General features: G+C 43.8%; 1 protein-coding gene and 2 long non-coding RNA genes across 4 annotated transcripts; 2 read left to right on the top strand and 1 right to left on the bottom strand.

Moving 5' to 3' along the window:
• Nucleotides 1-1098: 1098 nt before the first annotated feature.
• LOC120685443 lies at nt 1099-5187 on the top strand. Its single transcript, XR_005679563.1, has 4 exons — nt 1099-1598; nt 1685-4250; nt 4601-4812; nt 4898-5187. It is a non-coding gene; the product is annotated as an uncharacterized LOC120685443 (long non-coding RNA).
• Nucleotides 5188-16222: 11035 nt separating this feature from the next.
• Nucleotides 16223-18984, top strand: LOC120685440. Of its 2 annotated transcripts, none has more exons than XR_005679558.1 (2): nt 16223-17996; nt 18452-18984. It is a non-coding gene; the product is annotated as an uncharacterized LOC120685440 (long non-coding RNA). The 2 variants fall into 2 exon arrangements; XR_005679557.1 differs by having other exon boundaries at nt 16224-17892.
• Nucleotides 18985-21468: 2484 nt separating this feature from the next.
• Nucleotides 21469-25735, bottom strand: LOC120684660 (disease resistance protein PIK6-NP-like). Its single transcript, XM_039966539.1, has 3 exons — nt 25309-25735; nt 24809-25213; nt 21469-23697 (listed from the first exon to the last, which is right to left on the bottom strand). Exons 1-3 carry the CDS (start codon nt 25719-25721, stop codon nt 21759-21761), a joined length of 2757 nt encoding a protein of 918 aa, XP_039822473.1. The 5' UTR covers nt 25722-25735; the 3' UTR covers nt 21469-21758.
• Between the last annotated feature and the right edge of the window lie 479 nt (nt 25736-26214).

Raw genomic sequence — 26214 nt, 5'->3', positions numbered from 1 at the left:
ATTGGGGGATTTAGATTGTTTGTTCTTTCTTCATTTCTTTCCTTGATTGATACATCTCCTCTCTTTATATAGAGAGACTTACTTAACCCCTAAGTAACTTATCCCTAACCAACAAACTCTAGAGCCCTGGCGGCGCTACAGTACCTTGGCCCAATAAGCCCAACTGACTACCCGTGACATACATATGGATTTTAATTCACTCGATAGGTTCTTTACAACTATATCATGATACATACGGAGTATTTTTTTATATATAGTCGCAGACTGCATCAACAAGTTACGCTAATAATTAATTGTAACTCCTTCCTTCACACACTACAACAAATTATTTAATCTGTGACGAAATTTTAGTGACAGATTTAGAGAATGTCACAGATTTGCAACAATGGATACTAGGCCCAAAATATAGTGACGTTCTAACCAATCCGTCACAGATTTGCAACAATGGATATTAGGCCCAAAATATAGTGACATTCTAAAGAATCCGTCACATAGCCCACTAACTACATGATGACCTGGTGGCTGCGTTGAAATCAGAAAAAGAGCAAAAAAAAAAAAAAGCGCTCCATCTAAGATTCGAACATCGACCTTTCCTTTAAGGTAAGCTTCCAAGCACCACTAAGCTACATCATCTAATTAAATAGTTGCAAGAATTTTCTTTACTTATCAGATTTGTATGAGTGGTTGCCACATCAGCGGCCGGCCACAACCGCGGGCCTACTTGGACCAAAAAAAATGTGCGCAAAGGGGATTCGAACTCAAAACCTAGCAACATAACAATGGAGTCCTTACGGCTGCGCCATTTGCTTCTTCGTGTCATAGTTGGGAACGTATGTATATATATTTTTATACTCTTTCTAGCTTTCTTTATTGGTCCGCAAACAAAACCTATACTCTTTCTAGCTTTCTTTATTGGTCCGCAAACAAAACCAAAAAATGGCGGCGCGACGGAGATTCGAAAACAGCACCTGAGACATCGCATTGAGCTCATCTACCACTAGGCCACTTGATAATTAGTGTTTACCCTCGTTATTTACTTTTATTTATTTGAATATTTTGAGGTTGCTGCTCTGTCTTCATTCTTTGTGCTGCCTGACGCACGCACGCAACCCAGATCCCGTTTTTCCTCTCCGCCGTGGTTGGAATCCGGCGAGGATTCGGGTCTGAGGGATGAGGGAGTGTTGCTCGGGGAGGCAGTTCATGTAGATCCGCCATCAACGACGCCCGCCATCCCGAATCGACGACACCTCCTTTGCAGAATCATCGCCGCCGCCTGCGGGCACCATCCAGACCGCTCTCCGCTGCACGGCGTCCGCCTCGCCCAACACCAGCATGCCGTCTGCCTCGCCCACCACCAGGACGCCCTCCATCACGCACGCCAAGCAGATGCCGTCGTGCATGCGGCAGGTCCCGGTAGCCGGCGGAACGGCCGTCAGCCTCCTCGACTGCAGCGACAGGCTCACGAGCGCCATGGCCGAGCAGAGCAGAGCAGCTTCCAGCCCGCTGCTCATCTACTGCAGTAATTGATGAAGAGCAGCGCCATCCCAACCCCTGCAATAATTGATGCTCAACATGGCCTCCAGTTAAAGTGCAGCAAGGTATATATCTGAATTTTTGTTCTTGATTTTCCTGAATGTATGTCTTCGAATTGGTTTAGACTTATTTATTTGGGTTTGTCTACAAGAATTGACAGGATGGATCGAAGTTGGGTTCATGGCAGATTGTTTTCCCCTGAACACATTGAAGGTGTCAGACAATTCATGAGCTTCATTCAAGAAAAGTTCAGTGAGAATGTTGAAATCTTGTGCCCTTGTGGTAGATGCCTTAATCAGAAATACCTTTGTCAGCCTCTTGTGGAGAAGCACATTTTGATGAATGGTATGGATAGTACTTATACTCGGTGGATTCATCATGGAGAAAGCATTGATGTAGAAGTTGTTGAGCATCCTATTGATTTGCATGACCATAGTGATGGTTTCATTCATGGAGAAGATGACAATGTTGATCGTTTGGAAGGGCTTATAGGAGACCTACACACTGCAGTAGAACAAGAAAGACAGGATGAAGAAGATCTGGATGGTGATGCAGAACCTCATGATAAAGAGCCATTTTTGAAAATAGTGATGAAAGAGGCGAAACATTAGTTGTACCCTGGTTGCACCAAATTTTCAAGGTTCTCTTTTGTGGTAAAGCTTCTTCATATGAAGTCATTATATAGGATAAGCAATTCTGACTTTACCGCAATATTGAAGCTATTGGCTGAAGCATTCCCTGATTGCAATACAATCCCCAAATCATATAATGAAGCAAAGAATCTTCTTAAGGAATTAGGTCTTGGATATGAATCAATACATGTGTGCTACAATAATTGTGTGCTCTTCAGAAAAGGATATGCCAAGCATGACAGTTGCCCCGTTTATGGTCTGTTATGATGGAAAGATCCTGAAAGAAAGAAAATTCCACAGAAAGTGTTGCGGCATTTTCCATTGGCACCTAGGCTAAAGAGGATGTTTGTGACCAAAAAAGCATCGGAAAAGGCACAGTGGCACAAGTTAAAGCGGCAGCCTAGGGAGGAGGAAATGAGCCACCCAGCTGATGGTGAGGCATGGAAAGATTTTGACAAAGAATATCCAGATTTTGCAAAAGATCCAAGAAACCTTAGACTTGGCCTTGCAACTGATGGGTTCAATCTTTTTTCAGAAAAGAACACAAGATACAACATGTGGCTTGTGTTTGTGGTGCCTTACAACCTTCCCCCTTGGGCATGCATGGAGGAGTCAAACTTCATGATGGCTTTGCTTATTCCAGGTCCTACATGCCTTGGGAAAGATTTTGATGTGTTTTTAGAGCCTCTTGTGGAAGATTTGCTTGAGCTTTGGGCAGGGGTCCGTGCTTATGATGCTATTACTGGCAAAATGTTTAAGCTCCGTGCTGCAGTTTTATGGTGCATCTATGATTACCCAGCATTGAGCACTCTTTCTGGGCGTACCACAAAGGGCTATTTTGCTTGTACTCATAGTGACAAGCACCCTCTTTCATACTGCCTAAGAGGCAAAATTGGGTATTTTTGACACTTTCGTTTCCTTCCAAAGGGCAATCCCTTGCGGAGAAACAATGAATTTGTTGGTCTTCATGAAAGCAATGATCCTCCAAGTGAATTCTCTATACAAGAGCTATTGGCTGAATTGGAGAAAGTTAAAGATGTTAGACCTGGGAAGCCCCAAGAAAGTGGGACGATGAGGAAGCGTTCTGAATTGAAAAGTGGTCGTGAAAATTTGGAGCCGGATGGTTAGTTTATGGAAGTTGCCATATTGGCATAAATTGAAGCTAAGACACAATCTTCATGTCATGCACATTGAGAAAAATATATGTGAGAGCCTGATTGCGACAATTCTCAATATAGTTGGGAAGACAAAGGACACAGCTAAACCTAGGCTTGACCTTAAAGATTTGAGAATTAAAAAGGAGTTGCAATTTAGATAAGATGGAGATTCATGTGAGATGCCTCATGCTCGATATACCTTGAATGATAAACAAAAGAAGGCCTTTTGTGAATTTCTAGGAAAGGTAAAGTTTCCGGATGGATTTGCTTCCAACATCTCAAGGTGTTTAAATGCCGAGGGAACCAAGGTACAAGGGCTAAAAACACATGATTGTCATATTCTGTTGCAAAGGATATTACCAGCTGCAATGAGAGGATTTTTGGACAAGGATATTTATGAAGCAATAGCAGAGTTAGGGAAATTTTTTAGGGAATTGTGTAGTAGAACCTTTAATAGGGATGTGTTGGCTCAAATGAAGAAAGAAATCCCTATAATATTGGTGAAGCTTGAGAAAATATTCCCCCCTGCTTTCTTTGATGTGATGATGCACCTTCCTGTTCATTTACCTGATGAGGCATTACTCCGAGGTCCTGTGCAGTATGGGTGGATGTATCCAATTGAAAGTCGGTTGTATACCTTGAAGCGCTATGTGAGAAATAGGGCACGGCCAGAGGGTTCTATTGCTGAGGCATATATTGCTGATGAATGTCTGACATTTTGCTCTAGATACATGGATGATGTTGACACCAGATTTAATCGGGAACCAAGAAACATGGGTTTTTCTAATGAAGAAGCTTATGGTGTTGACGTCTTTGGGCATGGAGTTAATTTTACTTCTGCACCTGAACTTGTATATGATGAAAATGGCTTTGATCAAATGGTGTGGTTTGTGCTCAACAATTGTAGTCAAGTGGAGACTTATGTTGAGTATGTTCTAATTACCATCTTTCTGTGGAGTATGTCCTATAAAGGGCGCAAACATTATTTAATCATGTTAGTCCTTCATGAAGTCAACAAAACAAGAAAGGCAATATAAAGTCTGACTGACTGAAATTCTTTTGTTTCAGTATTTTTACTTCTTTTCTAGATAGTAAGCTGTTTTTTTTCTTGCAATGCATATGACATAAAGGGCCCAATAGTGAGCTGGTTTTTTTCTTGCAACTGAAGACACTTCCAGATAGTGTGGTTATAGTTAAAACAGTAACATCCAAACATAGCTTCAATGTCGCTGTTCATTTTCCTATATTAAATTTCTTATATATCTTCAACTTGAATAGGCAAAGTTTGATGTTGACACAAGGGATCCGACAATTAAGAAAGCTTGTATTGAGATGATGAAGCTTGCGGTTCGCCAACAACGTTACAAGTTGAAGAAGGAATTTTTCGATCCTTTTCCACTACATTTAGTTATGAAAACTTCTCCAGTCCATTCCATGTCTGATAAACAGTGGATTGACCTTGGGGAATCATGGAAGACTCCAAAAAAATGGTATGTTTTTCTTCCCAAAAACTGAACTCTTGCATGTACATCCTACTGTGCGACGCGCCTTACATTAATTCTGTCAATGATGTAGGAGATATGTCAAATGAACAAAGACAACCGAGGCAATGTTATGTTACATCAAACTACTGGGTCCCGGAGTTACATGGTCTTTGTTGAAAATATTGTAAGTTACCTATGTTGATGTGCAGTACATCTATCATCTTCTATATAACTTAATTCACTTGTACATTCAATATGTGGTTCATAATAAATAGTTTCGCTAGCTGGAAGTGATTGTGTTGTTGTGACACTAGCTAGAAATGATGTTGTCCTATCATTCTTTAGCAAACCAGTAATTTATTTCAGATTGTGGTTCAACTAGTCCTGATCTTTTCCCTTGTGCATTGTTCATTCAGATTTCAGAAATGATGTTTCTAGTTTCATAATGCTTATGCTGTCAAGATCAATTTATTTTTTTATTGCGAAGAACATGTTCTTGTTGTAGAAATATATATGTCAAATCTATTCTAGTGTGCTTGTCTACAATGCTCATGTTATCAGGTTCTATTTTTTAAAATGTACAGAACATGTTTTTGCTGTAGAAATATATGTCAAATGTATTCTAGTGTACTGCTGTTTCTTCAAAGTCCATCTCTGGTCGACCCATGGGGAAGCACTCGTACAACCAGAGCTGTATCAGTAGAGGGCACCCAACAAAGATGGGCTCCTCTGCTGAGACCTTCGTCATGCCCGTGCAAAGGCCCCTGTACGTCGCAGCCAACACGGCAGAGGCCCAACTGAACTGGGGGACCACATCAAGTGGAGTGTCAGCTATCGCCCTCGCAACTGGAACGAGCTGCTTGGGGCACGAGTCACCCTGGGAGCTATAGAACATGATCCAGCCGAACAGCCATAGTATGTAGGCCTCCAAGTGCCTGGCGACGGTAGCGTCATCAGTGTCATCCCTCATGTAGTCCGCCTGCAAAATGGTAGTAGTTGTTCAATGCAAGTACGTACAAACATAAGTACGAAATGTTCCAGATTAAGGTACTCACACTGAACTGGAGGAGCCACCTCTTTGTCGGTCCATGGCTCGACGAGAAGGGTCGGTAAGGCAATGCTCGGTCGTTACGCTGAACCCCTGCGAACCGAGCCAAAAGGTCCTCATGCCACAAGAGTGGCACGTCCTCGGCACCTACAGCTCGTCCAGCACACGGCACGCCCAGAAGCATCGCCACGTCCTGAAGAGTCGGGGTCATCTCACCGACCGGGAGGTGAAACGTGTGCGTCTCCGGACGCCAACGGTCGAGAAGTGCCGCGAGGAGGGACATGTCGAACTGAAACCGTGCAGCCTTGTCCCTTGGTCGACGTGCACTGTCTTCCAAATCTCCCTCGACAAGTCGCGCAATCGGGAAAAGACCCGACGCGCGTAGCCTGCGGCACGAAAATTAAATTTCAGATTGTACGAAACGATTACCGAAACAATTAAGAAATGTGCCAAATATAACACGCACCTAGGAACCCAGCGACGGTGTATCGACATCGTCGACATGGGCACGCGTGCCCGAAAAGTCCCCAAACTTATCCCCCGCACTGCAGACATATACGACCAGTGGCGCTTGTCGACGAGAGCGTCGAGCAACTCAGGGGTGGCGCCTTCCTCGTGCTCCATACCTGCAAAAGAAGATTGATTAGAAAACATCATGACAATAGTAATAAATTAGTGCATTAAAATAATGAGCAATTAAAATATCGTAACGAAACATTAAGTTGAAGATAATACACTAATAAATGACGCAAAAGAAATTAAATAACATAGAACTTCAATTGTCCATTACAGGAAAAAAGTTGAACATGACATGGTGCCACAAATTACAACACATTTTTTGTACAACACGAAATTAATTCAACACCTAGTAGTTCATACAAATTACAACACATTTTTTGTACAACACGAAATCTATAGCGAATGACACACATGACAATCGTCCATCAAACAAGACCATCGTTGTTCGGACGACGGCCACGACGGCACGTTGACCGTGCTTCCAGATTAGGAGCAGCTCCTGATGGCCCGCTCCATCTATGCGGCCACCGTAACTCAATGTCGTACAATCCTTGTACGTATAACCCGTCTCATGGAACTTCGAGCAGAGGCGCACGTCTCGACCAGCCTCCGATCGATCCATGTTGTTCCGAATGCGTTTCTTCTTGCGTCGGTCCACCCCTTGAAACATTTATGGATCTGGGTCCGGAATGTAAGTTGCATTGTGTCCAGGATTAGTTATGAAGTCTCCTAGGATGCGGAAGCCATAAATCTCGTGCCTCCAAGTCATCCAAATGGTTTTCTTCAGGAAGTAATTTGAGACATATATACGAGGCTGTAGTCCACCAGCTTCAAAACAAGCAGCAATGACATGTGTGCACGGCAAGTGCAGCAGCTTTGGCTTATGACATAAGCAAATACAAGCATCGGTACGGAGAACACACTCCTGCACATGCTTCTCACGCCGGGCCCCCATTCGGGCTTTGTCCCTACACATCACCTCGTACCGACGTTCCATAGAGCCAACGGGAGTCACCCGGTGTAAATGGGTCTTTTTAAAAGCCGCCTCCATATACTCCGTAATCTTGTATCCGTAAACTTTGCGATTATCGGCCATATCCTTCTGTGCCACAGCATAACGGTCTCTAAAGTACTCGCAAGTGTGATACAAAAAGAACTTGACGATCCCAACAAGTGGCAATGATCTTACACCACGCAGCACCCAATTGTATACCTCGGCTAGGTTCGTAGTCATTATACCGTACCTAGCACCTCCTTCATCAAATAGTAAAGCCCATTTCTCTTTTGGTTCATGCTCAATCCACTCCGAGAATGTCTTAATTTCCTTTCTCCTTTTGTACCTGATATTCGAACCGTCCAAGCCCACGTCTTCAAGTGAGACCTGGTCGTCCTCCTCTGTATTGATAGGTCTCTTCGTTAGCTCCGCCGTTTGCTTTTTTGTCAGCTCATCCAACTTTTTTCATAGGAAGTTGAATTTTCTTTTCTGATTCTGGCTGCATAACCGCTTGAATAGCTTCATAAGGGTTTTGTTCTTCAATTGGCTATGAAAGTTTGCCCCCATATGCCTCATGCACCACCTACTCTTTATGTCCGGCCAAAGTGCAGTCCTACGACGCTCAGTAGAACCATTCTATATGTCATCGATTGCTTGTAATATACCCTTGTGCCGATCATGAATCAAACACACATTCTCTACATCTTTGACAATCATCTGCTTCACCCTCTGCAAAAAACCAATACCAAGTATCCCCTGATTCTTTCTCCACGAAGGCAATTGCCAAAGGCAACAATTGCCTGTTACCATCAGCTGCAACAGCTGTGAGGATTGTGTCTTTATACCTTTCTATCAAAAATGTCCCATCTATGCAAATGACTGGCCGGCAGTGCGGAAACGCCTCAATGCAAGCGCCCAAAGCCAAGAACGACCGTTGGAGTACCTGCTTTCTAGGCTTCTGGGCACATGGATATGTTTTCAAGTCGGAGTAGCTACCAGGATTTTTAAGGCATGTGGTGTGCAGCAGCACTGGCATATTGTGATACGAATCTTCATATGTCCCCCACCTTATCTCCAGCGTTTTCTGCTTCGCTCTGTAAGCTTTGTTGTAGCTAATTTTATATTTAAACTCCTTCTCAACGGCACAAATAATTGACTTAGGTTCATAACTAGGATTGTTCATGATCAAAGGGTACATGTAGTTAGCTATGAAACCTGCACTAAGGTTGCGGTGCTGTGGTTCTAATTGATCAAGCAGGTATGTGTGCTCCACAACTTTTCTGACCTCCGAGAAATCCTGCCACTTGCCCATAGAAGCGTACACCCTGAAAGGGCAATCGCTTCTCACACAACGCACGCCATATGTTCTCGGACTGCTCTTGACAACTTTTAACTATCTTTGCAAAGAGAGAGTCGACCAATATTTTATAGCTTCCTTCATATTATCATTGTTGGCATACACCGAACCGATGCATACCTCATTTTGCCTGTACTCCCAAGGGACCGCTTCACCTTCATTTACAATTAATTTTAAAAAATCATACCCGACCAGTTGTGTGGGACATGGTAATCATCATCATCATCATCATCATCATCCGAGGAGTCATCATTCATTGCATTGTGCTGTTGTTCACCCTCCCTCTGAAACTCTTCAACTATCTCTGGAATGTTTTCCCCTTCATCAGCCTGACCAGTTGCTTGACGAGGTTCGTGTGCAGCATGTCTATCATCTTCTACAATCTCGAGTTCACCACCTTCTTCATGAGGTTCATGCATCGTCTCGGTATCTTCCAATACTATATCTCCCTGCCCTTCATGATCCCCACCCGCTTCAGTACTAAAACTAATCTTCTCGAACGCTTGAACAAACAACATAAGCGGTAAGCCTCAGCTACTACTTATATTGACATAGTTCCTCCAGTTTTGCGTCCCTTCAAGCGGCAATAGCTCCTAAAACACTGGTTCCCTTCGACTGACCACTGCCATGACAGAGATCTCATGTTTATCTCGATTAAGGCCGAAAGCTTTAAATAGCCAACTGGATATTGAAATCCAAGTCCTCTCTCTAGCTCGGGGTACTTTTCTGTAATCGAGCTAAACTCTGACAAATCTACCCCTTCAGGACCATATCTAACTTCTCCTGACCCATAGAACACTTGAAAATACAAATCATCTGACATGCCTGCCAACATTTACGACAATAATTACTCGTCTTTAGAATTTAATCAACGCTAATAAATGTTTCTGCTATTTTTACATCTATCTTAATTGTTTCTCTAGAATTTCTATTACTGACATATATTCGTAGGTTTTCTATGTAATATAGTATCAATTAATAATATTTCTATGAGACTAATATGTCTATTTGAACTCATTAATATTTATATGTAAAATAATATACGTATGTAAACTAATATTTTGAATTTCATATTCTACGATTTTATATCAAAAATAATTATATCCAAATCACTAATATTTATTAAAACTATTTCTACAACTAAAACTATATCCAAATCACTAATATTCCTAGTGCTAATCTACCAACTATTATTAATAAAACTAGATTTTAAAATTTACCTGAGACGAGTAGGCGCGCACGGTCGGGCGTGCGACCCAAGGTGGCGAGTGCCGCCACGGTGCGGCGGCCAGGGGAGCGCCGGCCGGCCAAACCCCGGCGCGCGGGGGCCGGGCGCACGCCACCGCGCTGCGGCCGGGGGGCGGCCCTGACCAGGAGCGACGCGGCGGCGGCGCAGGGCGGGTGGCGGCGCGGGGGAGCGAGCGGGCGGCGGCGCGGGAGGAGCCGGCCGGGCATTAAGAGGGGGTGCTTACCGCTGGTTGGTTCGGCGGTAGGTACATACCGCCGGATGAACCGGCGGTAAGTGACAACTACCGCCATTTCAACTGGCAGTAGGTTCTCGGCCCACCACGGCCCATCAGCCTGGCCTCCTACCGCCAATTGAACCGGCGAAATGTTGTCAGGCCGTGGCCCACAGCCCCTACCGCCGGTCCATCTGGCGATAACTCGCTTCCGCCGGATGAACCGGCGGCAGGGTGACAAATTTGCAAAAAAAAAAGAATTGGTATATATTTTTGATAAATTGAAAAAAATAATATAAAAATAAAAAAAATCTCTTGGGCCACCCTGCTCACGGGCCGGCAGCCCGAGCCAGCCTGCTGATTGGCCTTCCGGCTCGCGCTGGGCCGCGCGCCGGCCTGGTGCTAGTCTGCCCCACGCTGGCTGGCCACATGCACGCGACTCCAGCGCCGTGCCGCCGCCGCGTGCGCCACCTGCAGCTTGCCTTTTTTTATTTTTCAAAGAAAGCAGCTTGCCTTCGCGCGCGTTAGAGATCCACGCCAAGGTTCTCAGCTGTGCTGAGTCAATAGTTGCGGAGGATTGAGTTGCCACTCCTGAGTAATTTATCACTACGAAAAAAAAGAGAGAAGAGTTTGTTGTGCTCCAGGAACAGTCTACAGGTACTGGCACAAGGTTATTCTAGTTTATGAGACACCATAAAACAGACAGTACGTAATTAGGACTGTCCATTTAGAGATGACTCGGAATTTCTATCTACAAGGGACAGACATCCGTGATTTGCATGCTGCAAACAGAGAGTTGAATTATTGGACAAACAACACAAGTAGCAGAGAAGAAAAGAGGAGCACGTAGATTATTTATTGGTATAAGATTTTAGAAATCATCACCATAATGAAAGGGAGGGGTGGTTGGGCTGGACATCCACCTGGTGCCTTAGCTTCTCTTTCACTTTGGTTGCCACCTTTTCGCTGACTGCCCAAGTTCCATCTTAGTATTACTAATTGGAGGTTTCTTTGAAGTCTCCATGTGAAATCACCTAGGTGGACACTCTAAAAAATAGAGAAGTTCTACAAATTCTCACAAAAAACAGAAACATCTAGCCATCCATCTGACTACTCTAATTATAATATTCATTAGATCTGTTATCTTTTCTAATAAATTACCCACCTCTGCCATTATAAAATAGACTAAAGTAACCCTCCAAACATGTATCTAAATTACCGTCTCTGTTATTAAGAAAAAAAATCTAAAGTAACCCTTAATCTTTGTGTAAATTATTCAGTTATGCCTTTATAAAGATAATGCAAATAACCCCCTAAATTTGCTTATAAATTATCCAATTATGTTATTATTTAAAATTAAAGTAACCGCCTAAATCTGAATCTAAATTATATATTTATAACAATAAAATGCATCAATATTAAAATTATAAACCACTATTTCTATCATTATTCATATATTACTTATGTTATCATTGATATAAAAATATTACCCGCGATATGTATCTCCATCTATTCATGTATGATGGAGACATAAAAATAACATTTCACAAACAAATGATCCAATTAATTATATATCAAACACGTGGAGGTGATGAAATCTATTGCAACAAGATAATGATAAATATATATTTTCCATTTTAATGAGTTCGGACACCATAAAACTAGAGTGCAACTAGAAGGAACTACTGTTGTACCACAAACAGAAAGGGTAGCCAGGATTCTACGGCTCACAAACATCACCATGAATCGGACGGCAGTGGATGGGTAGGCCGACTGGCAACCAAACAAATCATGTGGTCCTCAAATCATGTGGTCCTCAAGTGCGGAGTGGCGGATCCATGATTATCCGACGGTGCTTAGGTCGCAGGAGGCAGGACGCTAGATGAGAGATTTCTAATTAATCACTCACAAGAGGGAAAAAGAAATGATTTCCACCACCCTGCTCGATAGCAGCCTTGGCGACTGGGCCGGGGGTGTCTATTTATCGCTTTAAGCGATTTCCTCCAATCCCATCGCATACTGTTTATCTTCTTCACCTCGCCCGCGTCCTCCGCCCCCGCCCCTTCGTCCTCCGCCCCGGCTGGCGGCTCTCGCCGCCGCGCGGTCCGCCCACCAACCACCGCCAGCGCATTCCTGCCCTCCCCTAACCTCTCCGGCACCACGCCCCTGCCCGGGACCTGGCCCGGCCGCCGACGCCCACCACCTTTGCCGGCGGCGCTCCACCACGCAGCCTCGCCGCCCCCCCCCCCCACACACACCACTGCCGGTCGATTCCTCCCTCCACCACCTTCTCTTCTAAGTCTGGTGACCATGGCGTCCTCCACCGCCGCCGCCGCCACCCCCAGCAATCCCGGATCCTAAGGCCACCGCCGCCGCCCTCCACCACCCCGGCCGCCGGCGACCTCGCCGGCGGCCGCTCCCCCCCACCAACCTCCCTCTCCGGCCACACCCTGCCCCTCCCCCCTCCCCTAGCTCGCCGGCGGGCGCTCCCCGCTCCCCTGGCTGGAGGTGGAAGATGAACAGGAAGCTTCTGCTATGGCTCCGTGCGGAGTCGCTCGCGCAATAAATAGACACGGCAACTGGGGCACACCAGGTGGTGCCGGGGGAGGCTCCGCTCATGAACTTGTGGTAGGAGGAACACAGGCGTAGTACGTCCTACCGGGGTATCACCACTGTTTGGCACCATGGTTCATGGATGCCACGGCAATCTGGTAGTACATACAGAGGCGTACATGTTTCGTGTTTTTCCACCAGATCAAAGCTTAGCCTTTAATTTGTCCTGCACAACAAAAGGCAAAATTTATCTAATCTTACCTACACCGTATCAACTGTAGATATTGCAACATTTTGAGATACCGGCCGCCTGTGTCCAGTCAATAGTTGCAAGGAAAAAAGAAAAAAAAGCGAAGAGTTCGTTGTGCTCCCGGTCCAGGAACAGAGTTTACAGGTGCTAGCACAAGGTTATTCTGGTTTAATAAGACATAATAAAAGAACCAGCAGGTAATTAAGACGACTGCCCAATTAGAGATGACACAGAATTTCATTTCAACGTACGAGGGACAGAAAGACATCCGTGATTTGCAAGCTGCAAACAGAGTCAAATCGCACCACAGGAACATAGTACGTATACATGAACCAGAACAGTATTATATCATAGTTTAGCGATGCCATATAAGGTAATCAATGTTGTCCAATATAATTACCAGTCATGGTAGTGAATAACCAGTATTTTCTAGTTTGTTAATGAGTACGCACGTACTGACACCATGAAACTAGTTTACAACTAGAAGAAGCTACTACCGTAACACAAACATGCCAAATAAATAAATACCATGTCAAGATTCCAATTGAAATGCCATGCAACTAGAACAAGCTTCAATTCTATAATACATTACTCATAATTGGACAAACAACACAAGTATCGCAGAAGAAAACAGGATTGGAGCACATACAATTTTTTTGGTATAAGATTTCAGAACTAATAATAATGAAGGGAGCGGTAGTTTCCCTCAAAGAAAAAACGAAGGGAGGGGTGCTTGGGGTGGACATCAGCCTCGTGCCTTAGCTTCTCTTTCACTTTCGTTGCCACCTCTTGACTGACTTTCAAAGTTCCACAAAGATCAACTTGCACATCCTGAAGTGAGGGGAGGTGGCCCAAGGCCAGTTCATCAGTAGTAAATTCACCTAGTGAGAAAACCTCCACTTGGATACCAAATCTAAATTCTTCAAGTCTAGGCATAGCTCCTGGTGGGAGCATGGATGGAACCATTGCAAACCAGATGAATCTACATCTTATTGCACATGGGAAAGAGTCAGGGTTGAGCATGGACCTTTCCAGTACTTGTATGTTGCTGGACACTATTAAATTAAGATAACGAAGAGACTGGAGCCTCCCGAGGACTTGGATGTCCTCCCATCTCCCTTGAACCACCGTTATCTCTAGGAAGGAGAGAAGCAATAATGTTGCAGGGCGAATCCATTTTGGCAAGGAATCCGCAACCTAGGGCGCCATCCCGGCGCCGCCAGCGCGCGCCTCCCTTGCGCCGCGCCTACCCTGCACCGGCCATCATCGGCCGTCGCTGCCCCTACCGCCATCCCGCACCGGCCCCTCCCCGTTGTTGCCTGATGGCGGGATCTGCTGATGCCGCCACCGCCGCCGCCGCCGCCGCCGCTCACCAGAAGGAGGAGGAAGCCCGCCAGGCTCGTCTCTCCGAGCGCGCCGCCGCCCTGGCGCGCGCCGAGGAGGCCGAGAAGGAGGCCGCCGCCGCCTCCAAGGAGCGCGATGACGCTGCCACCCGTGCCCGCGCAGCCCTGGAACGCACTGCCCGTGAGAGCAAGGCCGCCGCTGCCGCCCTCGACGATGCCGCCAGCGACCACACAGATGAATCTGTGTCTGTGCTCGGCGAGCGCCCCGGCGACCTCCACGGCACCCTACTTCTTCACGAGGCTGCTGCCCTCCTGAATCTGCATGCCCAAGCCGTCGCCGTGCAAAACATCCGGAGCCTCGTACTCATCGTTCTCGACGTCAACTCCGGCAGCTACTCCTAGTGGCGTGAGCAGTTTCTTCGCTGCCTATATTCTTCAGCTTGGATTTGTGGAGGCTAAAACAGACACATCACTGTTTGTCTATCATCAGGGAGGTGACACTGTGTATCTTCTGCTCTACGTGGATGATATTGTTCTCACTGCATCTTCGACTCCGTTGCTTCGCCGTGTCATTGGTGCACTACAGCAGGAGTTTTCTATGAAGGACCTTGGTGAACTTCATCATTTTCTGGGCATGCATGTGCAGCGTTCTGGTTCTGGCCTCCTATTGTCTCAGCGCCAATATATGGTGGAAATTCTCCAGCGAGCTGGTATGTCTGATTGCAAGCCTTGTGCCACTGTAGTTGACACAAATCCCAAGCTCCTTGCAGATGGTGGTGTTCCCGTAGCCGATCCTACTGACTTTCGCAGTCTTGCTGGAGCTCTGCAGTACCTGACCTTCACTCGTCCAGATATTGCTTATGCTGTTCAGCAAGTTTGTCTCCACATGCATGACCCCCGTGAGCCTCATCTGGCGGCTCTCAAGAGGATTCTGCGGTATGTCCGAGGCACTCTGCACATGGGTCTTCTGCTGCACCCATCTGCTCAGGCTGATCTTGTGGTTTACTCCGATGCGGATTGGGCTGGATGTCCTGACACCCGCAAGTCCACTTCTGGGTATGGCGATAATCTCATATCCTGGTCTTCGAAGTGCCAAACTGCAGTCTCTCGTTCCAGCGCTGAAGCCGAATACAGAGCTGTCGCCAATGCTGTCGCAGAGGTTTCTTGGTTGCGCCAACTTCTTGTTGAGCTGCATGCGCCTACACTACAACAAATATGACCTTCTGTGACGAATTTCTCGTGACAATGGAGCAATTCGTCGTTGAATAATTCTGTTTACGATGTTTTATAGCTCTTGGTACAGCTTAGTGACGAAAATATAGTATGCGTCGCTAAGATTAACTAAAAATCGTCATAGTGCCATATTTGTGACAAAGTTTGTGACAATATTAGTTTGTCATAATTTGTTTCTATTTTTAAAATTGGCTACCCTCACCTTGATGGCAAGCATAGTACTACCTGATTAAATGGGTCCCACATGTGTCACTTGGTCCATTACGAGTATTTCAGTACAATGGAGATAAACTAGTGTAAAACCTAACCCAAAGTAAAATATAATAACATGGATATTTTTTATTTGGAGATCGGACCAAAAATAAATCATAGAGCATACAAGAAATAGATAAAATGATGCTTACGACATCTGCAAACGTCCACAACGCTCTTGACCTGTGCACCAAATTTTCACTATACCGCAGCCCCATATTAGCGACAGACTATCAGTAGAAATAGATAATCAACGTCGAGCAGTCAGTATTTACATTTTGGTGACTAATTAACTATCGGTATATTTATTAGGTCAGTATAAATGCACCAGCTATTAGATGCAGTCCAAAATTATAAGTGGCGTCCAAAATTTTCATGAGGCCCACCCTTCAGTCATTTTCCTATCCTCCCCGACCCCGCCCGCCCCCCTCCTCAGATCCACGGAGCGCTCCCTCCCCACCCACGCCTCCTCAGATCCTCCGCAGCAGGCCAGCGAGCGGCGACCCCCAGGCGCTCCATGGCAGGTCCACGCACTGCACAGGGGCTACACGGAGGGCGGCGGCTCGACGCCGCTAGCGCGCAGCTCCGTCTTCGCGAGGCATCCAGACCCCTGGTTGCAGTTCCCCTGATGATGAAGGCATCCTTGTCGATGGAACGGATGATGTGCAGGAGGAAGATGGTATTGCTGCTGTAATCCCATGATTGTACTGCATGATCGGAAGTTCACTGTGAGTATGCAGGTTCGAAATAGCTCAGTAACTTGGAGTTAATGATGGCCCTTTTAATAACATCTGACTATACATGCAAATGTATCTACATTTCTGTGATATCAGCACATCAGCTTAGTTTAGTATGAGGACTGAATGGTCCCAGTATGCCTCTTTTTTACATGAGGTCGGTCTTCTTGTTCTGAAAAACATCTGTAACTTAGCTTAATTTGAGTTGGGATTCTGGAAGTATAATAATCACTTAGCTTCCTTTCTGATGTGTTACTATAAACATGGATGCTTAATTTAAAATGTGAGTCTATCCTGAAATGAATGAAAGATAACTCAGCTTCCATCTAAGATAACTGCATCTGAAACTTGAAAACTGTAACTTTCTGGTAACTTCGATGACATTTGCAGCTGATTGCATTCATCCAATTTTACAATGATGACATGTCTATTCTTTTCTTTCAATCATATTATGATAGAAACACCAAGGTCTTCAGGTAGGAAAAAAATGAATTTGGGCTAAGCAAAAATTCAGCTAGTTGCTGCCTTGTTGGCTTCATTTCCTAACGAATGGCTAATCACCTGATTCATCTGTAGAATGTAGTTTCATTTTAGAAATTCTTCTTGATAATTGGGGTCGACGCTGAAAGATAATTGGGGTGATGTGTTTCGGGGTCTAGGTTGGTTTTCTGATCATTGGAATGTGGATATGTTGACTATCTAAAATTTCTATGTTACCATAAACTGAATTTCTTGACATAAAGGTTTTGAATTGCCTCCTAAATTCACAAAACTTAGAAATGCATAATACATCTTCGAATAAATTTTGACTTGCAACCAAAAACAATTGTCCTGATAACTTATCACAGAAGGCTCTATTTAAGTAGTAAATAAAGAGGTTAAAGAAATGTAGAGTCGATTATTTTTCAGGAAACCAAGCAGGTGCATAAATTTGTTCATACTAATTTGCTGGTTGTCTATTCCCCATTCACTATATCAAGTAGATGTTCAATCTTAGGTAGCTATTCTTTGGACTTTGTTTGCTAATTGCAGCATGAATTGTCTCTAGATTAATGGGCGCATCGTGTTACATAGTAGAGCACTTTTCTTTCGGCCTTTTCCTATCTGAATTTAGGGATAGCATTTAGTAGATATTTGCATTGTTTCATTGCAAATTTGTGAGTTCACATCACTTTGCCCATAACTCTGATTGGCATTGCTCCTGCTGGTGTCTGGAAGTACAAAATGTGACCCTCTTCTACAGACTCTTCGATCTGAATCAAACAACCTGTTTATCCATGTGGTTTTTTTCAGTTACACTCTTGGATCAGGATAACTACATAGCTACATGCAAAAGCCATGTGAGTGAACCTCAAATGCAATCTAACAGACAACTTTAGCAGTCTCCGATCAGGAAAACAGGGGCTGTCTAACTTATGTTTGCTGTATGCCTGAAATCTTTTAGGTGAAGTTATATATCATGCGTTGATGTTTCAGTCCATGTTATAATCTATATACTTGGATAAATATTATGTCCATTTTAAGTTAAACCTGTGGTGAGATGTGTGTGGTCCTATTGCTAAGTACAAAGCATTGTGTTGTGTTACTTTTGATTCAACTAATACCAGCACAGTATAACTTTGATAGAAATTCAGGCATTGTGGTTTGGGTGATGGCTCATGTTAAAGAAAATTAGCTAAGTATTCTTTTATTCTGTCCTATGCAAAGTAATTTCGTTACTGCATGGTGCTTCATTCTAAATGATTAATGGTTGGTAGAATCTTATGTGATCAGAATGATTAAACTTATGTTATCCTGCACATAACTTGCTGATTTTTGCAACTGCAATACCTTTATAGCATGGATAAATACATGCTTGTTTTAACAACGCTGCTCCTTTTCTTGTGATAACTTGTGCAGGATTGGCTTGGCACAGACTTTGCAATTGCCGAAGCTGTCAATTTCGTAGTAGAATCAGAGAGGCAGGGTTCAACAACACTTAGAAAATGGATGACCAACAATGTGAGCTAGAAGATCTGAAGTAGCAAGGGAGAATCAATGGGGAGAGATTGGAAGTTTGAAGAAGCAAGGAGAGGAAAGCAATGCTCTTCTTTGCTGCTTGTTATGCCTCAACAGGGAGTAAGTCCTTGACTACTTCTAGGTTCATGATGTGGTCTATTTATTTTGCTACATGTGCTTGGATAGTTGTTTCGGCTCTACGGTGGCTGGTATATACTTTTTGGCTATGAGTCCATAGAGTTATCTTGGCTGTTTAGTGAACCTGTTATGGAATGGAGTGACTTGTCTTTTTTGTATTTGGGCTGTTTATGGAGTGAAGTGATGTTGGCTGATTTATGCATGAATCTGGTGGTTTTTGGACAAGTGATGTTGGGTTGTAATAAATATTTTATGAAGTGACCTGCTGTTTGGTTTGAAATATATGTTGTTCTGAAGTGATATCAGCCCAAATCAAATAATAAAATTGAAAAAAATATGCTAAATTTAATAATTTGAATATTTTATGACGAATCAAATTGTCATAATAGAGGTGCCATGTCATATCCTAGTAATCGCCACATCGCATGAGGTAAAAATTCTACGATGTTTTTTATCCTATGTGGCACATACAGTCATCCAAGTACACAGTTTTGTGATTTTTTGGTATTGATTATGACGAAAAATGAACATCATAATTTAGTGACGATATAATAATTGTCGTAAGATTTATGACGAAAAAATATATTTTCGTCGCAGAAGACTTTTTATGACATGGTATAGGCGACGAACCAATTTTTGTCACGCAAATGTCACAGATTATGAAAGATGACGAAAATACCACTTTCAGTGACATATATGAAACGTCGCAGAAGCTCATATGTGTTGTAGTGCTATCAGTAGGGCTGTCCTGGTTTACTGCGACAACATCAGTACTGTCTACATGTCTGCCAATCCCGTACAGCATCAGCGGACCAAACATGTTGAGATTGATCTTCACTTTGTTCGGGAGCATGTTGCTACATGAGCTGTCCGCGTTCTTCATGTTCCGACAAGCTCACAGTACGCCGACATCTTCACTAAGGGCCTACCGTCTTCTGTCTTCACAGAGTTCAGGTCCAGTCCGAACGTTCAGACTGCCGACGATCAGATGTGCGCCTGGGCTTTGGGCTGGCTGTGCCGCCAGGCCTGCCAAGTCCTAGATCGATTAGGTCAGGCTAGGGTTGCTCCCTGGCTATATATATGTAACACTTGTTTACTCCTAATCAATCAATCAATTTTTCCACGCAATCTCTATTGCTTTCACAACAAGTCATCTCTACATCCCTAATGAATATTAGAAAGAGCACTAAAAATCTATCAAACTCAAAGTTATACACATCATTATGATATCCCAGAGAAGTGTGCGGCGTGCGCGGCCACTCACCTTGATCGGGTCATGCAGCAGCCGTCGTCGTTCCCGCCCGGAATATGATGCGGCAGCTGGTCAGCGCAGGAAGCACTATGGGCGTGGCTGGTGCATCTCTAAGTCGGTCAGAGATTGCCAGGTCCTGCAGGTCGCAGGTCAGGCGGAGGACGTAGTAGGGCAGAGGCAGCGCGGAAAGGGAGCACCAGAGGATCGGAAGGAATGCGAAATCATCGGCAAATTGACGAAACCATCGGCAAAAAATCACGGCGCCGAGAAGAGAGATCACGTTCAAAAACAGAAAGGGTAGCCAGGATTCTACGGCAGTGGATTGGCAGGCCGACTGGCAGCCAAACAAATTATGCAGTCCTCAAGTGTGAAGTGGCGAATCAATGATTATCGGACGGTGCTTAGGTCGCAGGAGGCAGGACAAAAGGCAAACTTTATCTAATCTTACTACGATTGGCAGGCCGACTGGCAGCCAAACAAATCATGCAGTCCTCAAGTGCGGAGTGGCGAATCAATGATTATCCGACGGTGCTTAGGTCGCAGGAGGCAGGACAAAAGGCAAACTTTATCTAATCTTACTACACCGTACCAACTGTAGAAATTGCAACATTTTGAGACACTACTAGAAAAATGTCTAAGGGCACCAGTTGCATGTGCCCTTTGGTACCGGTTTTTTGAACCGGTACCCCGAAAGTGGTACCAATGGCTCGAGCCTTTAGTACCGGATAAAATAACCGGTACCTAAGCCTCTAAAATTCACACAAAATATTCTCTTTGGTTGGGATTCGAACTCATGGCCTCTAGCCTAGCGCGTTGCTCCTTTACCATCTCAGCTACACAGTTGTTATGATTGAGAAGGAGATATATTCTTTTTAAAGTAACACATGGATGAGCCTAAGGTACCGGTAGGTGTTACCAACCGGTACCTAAGGCTTCTAAGGTACTGGTTGGTAACACCAACTGTTACCTAAGGCTCGTTTATAGGTACCGGTTGGTGGTACCACCCGGTGCTAATATAAAAATTACCATCCGGTACCTATGGAGAGCCTTAGGTACCGGTTAATAATATCAACTGATGCCTAAGGCCCATTCAAAAATTCCATCCACCCCAAAATTACCGGTATGGAGATGAACCGGTACCTATAGTAGCATAGGTACCGGTTCATCTCCATACTGGTGCTTTTGGGGTAGACCTAAGGCTTGTTTTCTAGTAGTGAGATCCCGGCCGGCTGTGTCCAGTCAATAGTTGCAAGGAAAAAAAGAAAAAAAGCGAAGAGTTCGTTGTGCTCCGGGTCCAGGAACAGTGTTTACATGTACTAGCACAAGGTTATTCTAGTTTAATAAGACACAATAAAACAGCCAGCAGGTAATTAAGATTGCCCAATTAGAGATGACTCGGAATTTAATTTCTACATACGACGGACAGAAAGACATCCGTGATTTGTAAGCTGCAAACAGAGTCAAATCGCACCACATGAACATAGTACGTATACATGAACCAGAACAGTATTATATCATAGTTTAGCGATGCCATATAAGGTAATCAATGTTGTCCAATATAATTACCAGTCATGGTAGTGAATAACCAGTATTTTCTAGTTTGTTAATGAGTACGCACGTACTGACACCATGAAACTAGTTTACAACTAGAAGAAGCTACTACCGTAACACAAACATGCCAAATAAATAAATACCATGGCAAGATTCCAATTGAAATGCCATGCAACTAGAATAAGGTTCAATTCTATAGTACCATACTCATTATTGGACAGACAACACAAGTAGCAGAGAAGAAAACAGGAGCATGTACGTACATTATTATTGGTATAAGATTTCAGCTGAAACATAAAGGGAGGGGTGGTTGGGGTGGCCATCAGCCTCGTGCCTTAGCTTCTCTTTCACTTTGGCTACCACCTCTTGGCTGACATTCTCTTCTCCACAGAGGCCAACCTCCACATTCCGAAGGGAGGGTAGGTGGCCCAAGGCCAGGTCGTCAGCAGTAAATTCACCTCGCGAGAAATCCTCCAGTTCGATGCAAAATCTAAAATCTTCAAGTCTGGGCATAGCTCCAGGTGGGAAGGTAGATGGAAGCATTGACAAGTTATAGAATCTACATTTTATTGCACATGGGAAAGAGTCAGGGCTACCCATGAACCTTTCCAGCACTTGTGTGTCGCCAGACACTCTTAAATAAAGATAACGAAGAGCCTGGAGCCTCCCAAGGATTTGGATGTCCTCTCTTCTCACTTGAACCACCATTATCTCTAGGAAGGAGAGATGCAATAATATTGCAGGGCGAATCCATGTTGGCAAGGAAGTGGTTGTATCAATATATAGATAGCTCAGGTTGCCCAGGGACTCCACCGAGCCATCCAGATTGAGTGCCACGTAATTTGAGCATACCAAAAGATATTGGATTTTGTGCAATTTACCAAGAGATCCCACCAAAGCTGTACACATGTTTTCATCCCATCCCCCTTCCTTGTCTCTTGTGAGTTTCACTCCAAGGGTTCTCAGTTGCGTCAGATGGCCTAGCTCTTCCGCAATGCACGCAGATTCCAGCCTCTCAACAACTAGGCTTTCTAGGGATGCTAGGTACCTCAACCCATTCGGCAGACTTGTACGGTCGCCAACAGATAGGAACATCAACTGTGTTAGGCCTACAATACTTGACGGTAGTTCTTCTATTTCTGTTCCACGTAAGCGCAATGTCTCCAAAAACTGTAGCTTCACTACCTCCACTGGCAGCTCACCAGAATATCCAGTACCTGCTAGACTTAGATACCTTAAGTGAAATAAATTCACAACAAACCTCAAACTTGGATGTTCCTTGAGATTGCAATCTTCTAGATCCAACACACGTAGAAGATGACAACACGAAAGGGATGGCATCATATTAGTTATAGTGAGACTGAAGATAGTAACAGACCTCAATTTTGACATTTCCAGTTTAGGCCAAGTTGTATTCTGGAGAGATAACCTGCGAACCGTGCTTCCAGAAGAAGGCATGCTTTGCCTACTATCTCCTAATACCGTGGTAACAAAACTTTCTTCTCTTGACAAGGAGCAAATGAGTTCAAGTACCATATCATGCACACGGCAAGATACAATGATATTATCATTGAAATAATGCTTATCTGCTACCTGAATCAGGCTTCTATTTAGAAGCTCATTGAAGTAACTCTCTCCAAGCTCAAATAAACTTTGACTCTCATCTTCACAATGGACAAAATCCTCAGCTATCCACCTCAATATCAACCGTTCTTTCTCAATCTTATAATCTTCAGGAAATATAGTAAGATATAATAAGCATGCCTTCAAATGAGAAGGTAGATCATAATAACTAAGCAACAATATCTTCCTCATACTATCCATACTAGGATTGCTTGCAAGTCCGAACCCAATAGAGCCACAGACATCATTCCACTCTTTTATATCTCCTGATTTGTTAGCTAGCAAGCTAGATGTAGTAATGATAGCCAATGGCACACCTCCACATTTCTTCAAAATCTTTTCAGATACCTCAAAATATTGTCCAGGGCATTTGCCTTCGGAGCCGAATATTCTTCCATGGAATAGCTTTTTAGAGCTCTCATGAGATAGAGGTTTGAGCTTATAGCAACCGCCAATTTGCTCAGCAACATCAAGTATGCGAGTAGTTGTGATTATTATGCTTTTCAGGCTATTCTCAAGTAGGGAACACTGTAATATCCCCCACGGTTTTATATCCCATATATCATCGATGACAATGAGGTACCTATACACGTATGGAAATAAAGCAACCATGTAAGTTTCAAATATATGCAAAAAATAGTATGAATATACATGCAGAGCACTTAAAACATGCTACTAAATAAAAAACCCTCTAGTTGAGTGAAAAAGAATACCTGTAGGTTTTTTTCCAGAATGTCAATTAAACTAGTGTAGAAGTACGAAATTTCTTTTTTAAAATTAAAGCTTAAAACCCTTTATTTGGTGGCACGTAACCACTTTTGTAATGAATTATGAGAAATTTCTTTTAGAAAAGTGGATTCCTTTTCATTTTTATGAAAATGCATATGCACCACAATAACTTGTCCCACATTTTTGTCATTGTTACTACTGGTATGTCCCACATTTCAGCATCAAATATGGCTAATAAATAGGGACATGCAAAGTCATTTCAGATATTTGTTAGTCTATCCTGGAAATAATACAATGTATTGGTTTTCGGATAGAGGGAGTATGTGTAATGTGACATGGGAAAAGTTCAACTATACTACAGTACCAGTATACAACGAGATGTTTCTGTTAGAAAATCAGTATCTAAAAGTTCTTCTAGATAAGCTTTTCCTGGGCTTACTCGCACTTTTCTTAATAGGGGTGGGGGTGAAGCTTTTGTGTTGTAGTAAATCAGGAATTACGACGTTCACTAAGCTAATCAAGCAGGTACTTCAACCATTGACAAGTGAAATAAAGAAATCTACAACAACAACAACAACAACATAGCCTTTTTTCCCAAGCAAGTTGGGGTAGGCAAATAAAGAAATCTACATGTTATCAATTATTTTTGTTTGCACGATGCCGTGATGTTAATATATAGGGGTGCCAATGGGAGGTGGCTTGCAAGACACAATTGTGCAGCAACCAAATTCAACAATAACAAATACTCACAAAAAAAAAGAAATGTAACAACAAAGAGCATCGGTGAAACCACATATCAAGTTTGTTGAGCTTAATTTAACCTCATCAATGCTATATATCAAATCTCAATCTGCGTAGGACAACTTACTAGTTTTTGTAGATATTAGAGGATTACATAAAATGGATGGATAGGTATATATACCGAAACAAAATAGTACCACATGCTCAAACTAGATGCTCCATACCTTTTATTTTCGAGGAATTCCCGGGCTAGGTCGATGAGATGCTTTTCTTCCAACATTGTGCTATGAATGTTGGCATGTTTCTGCTTATCAAGTTCATACAACATATTCTTGAGAAGTTTGTTCAAGTCAGGATTTTGAGAGACTGAAACAAAAGCCGTGCAATCAAATTGCACTCTGAGCTGGTCATACACAGCTTTGGCAAGTGTTGTCTTGCCTAATCCTCCAAAACCAACTATAGATACTACCCTTTGCTGCTGCGCAGACATGTCATCTCCCTTTGTCAACCTCGTGATTAGTTCTTCTCTTGCCTCATCAATGCCAACAAGATCTGTAGCCTTAGTGTATAGAGCTGTTATGCGAGGGTCAACCAATATTTTGCCAGGTTTAATAGCATCAACCTTGTACCTGTCAAAGAAGAGAAAAGAACCATAGATGATAAGAGGAAAATTCAGAAAAAATAAGTTCAAATGCATATATATCTGAAGGTGTTCCAGCACTACCTATCGCGTCGCTCGGCCACCTCCTTGACACGCTCCTTGATGTCCTTGATCTCTTGCCCGATCTCATGGCGAGTTTTAGCCTTTGTGACAATACCCATCATCTTCTTCAAGAAACTCTTGGCACTCCTTTTGCTAGGGGGCTTAGGGCCCTTGACGCGCACTAGGAAGGTGTCGACGATGTCCTCCATGTGGTAGGACAGCTCCCTGACATCGCGCGCCCAGATCTTGACCTGCTCTTTGAGTTCCTCTCGTGGAACCTCGCCAACACTGCGGAGGGCTGCATGCATACTCTCCAGCTCCCTTGAAAGGAACTTGATGTCCTTCTTGACGCCCTTCTGCAGGTTGTACTCATCCAGGAGGAGCTGGCCGAGCTTGGGGATCAGGGTGCCCAGTGCTCCCGTTGCAACCTCCATGGGCTTGTTTGAGATTGTGCAAGAGGTGGTTCGGTGGTGGTGGTGGAGAAAGAAGCTCGCTCCGATCCACCGCGCCTTATAATTATTAGCTTGTCTTTATAATAGCCAAGCTACCATTCGCCAGAGGTGGAGACGATTCAGTAATTTGTATTAACATGCCGGCATATGCATCGAGCTCAATGATGCTCAGCCATTATATATTCTAGTAATATTATTTTGATTGGTCCTGATGCGTGAGATGCCGTGAATTCACGTGAGGCCACGCAGCCAACGATCACCCTGTCGAACCTCGATTCAATGCATGCCAACCATCTCGGGAAATAAAATACCTTGTTTGTTTTATTTTTATAATAGCCAAGCCACCATTCGCGAGAGGTGGAGACGATTCAGTAATTTGTATTCACATGGCCGGCATATGCATCGAGCTCAATGATGCTCAGCCATTATATATTCTAATAAAATATAATAGCCATTATATTCAATGCATGCCAAC

The sequence above is a fragment of the Panicum virgatum genome, chromosome 8N (genome assembly GCF_016808335.1).
Source record: "Panicum virgatum strain AP13 chromosome 8N, P.virgatum_v5, whole genome shotgun sequence".
NCBI lineage: Eukaryota > Viridiplantae > Streptophyta > Magnoliopsida > Poales > Poaceae > Panicum > Panicum virgatum.
The sequence above is the reverse complement of the archived record's forward strand: the minus strand, read 5'-3'. Positions and strand labels throughout refer to the sequence as shown.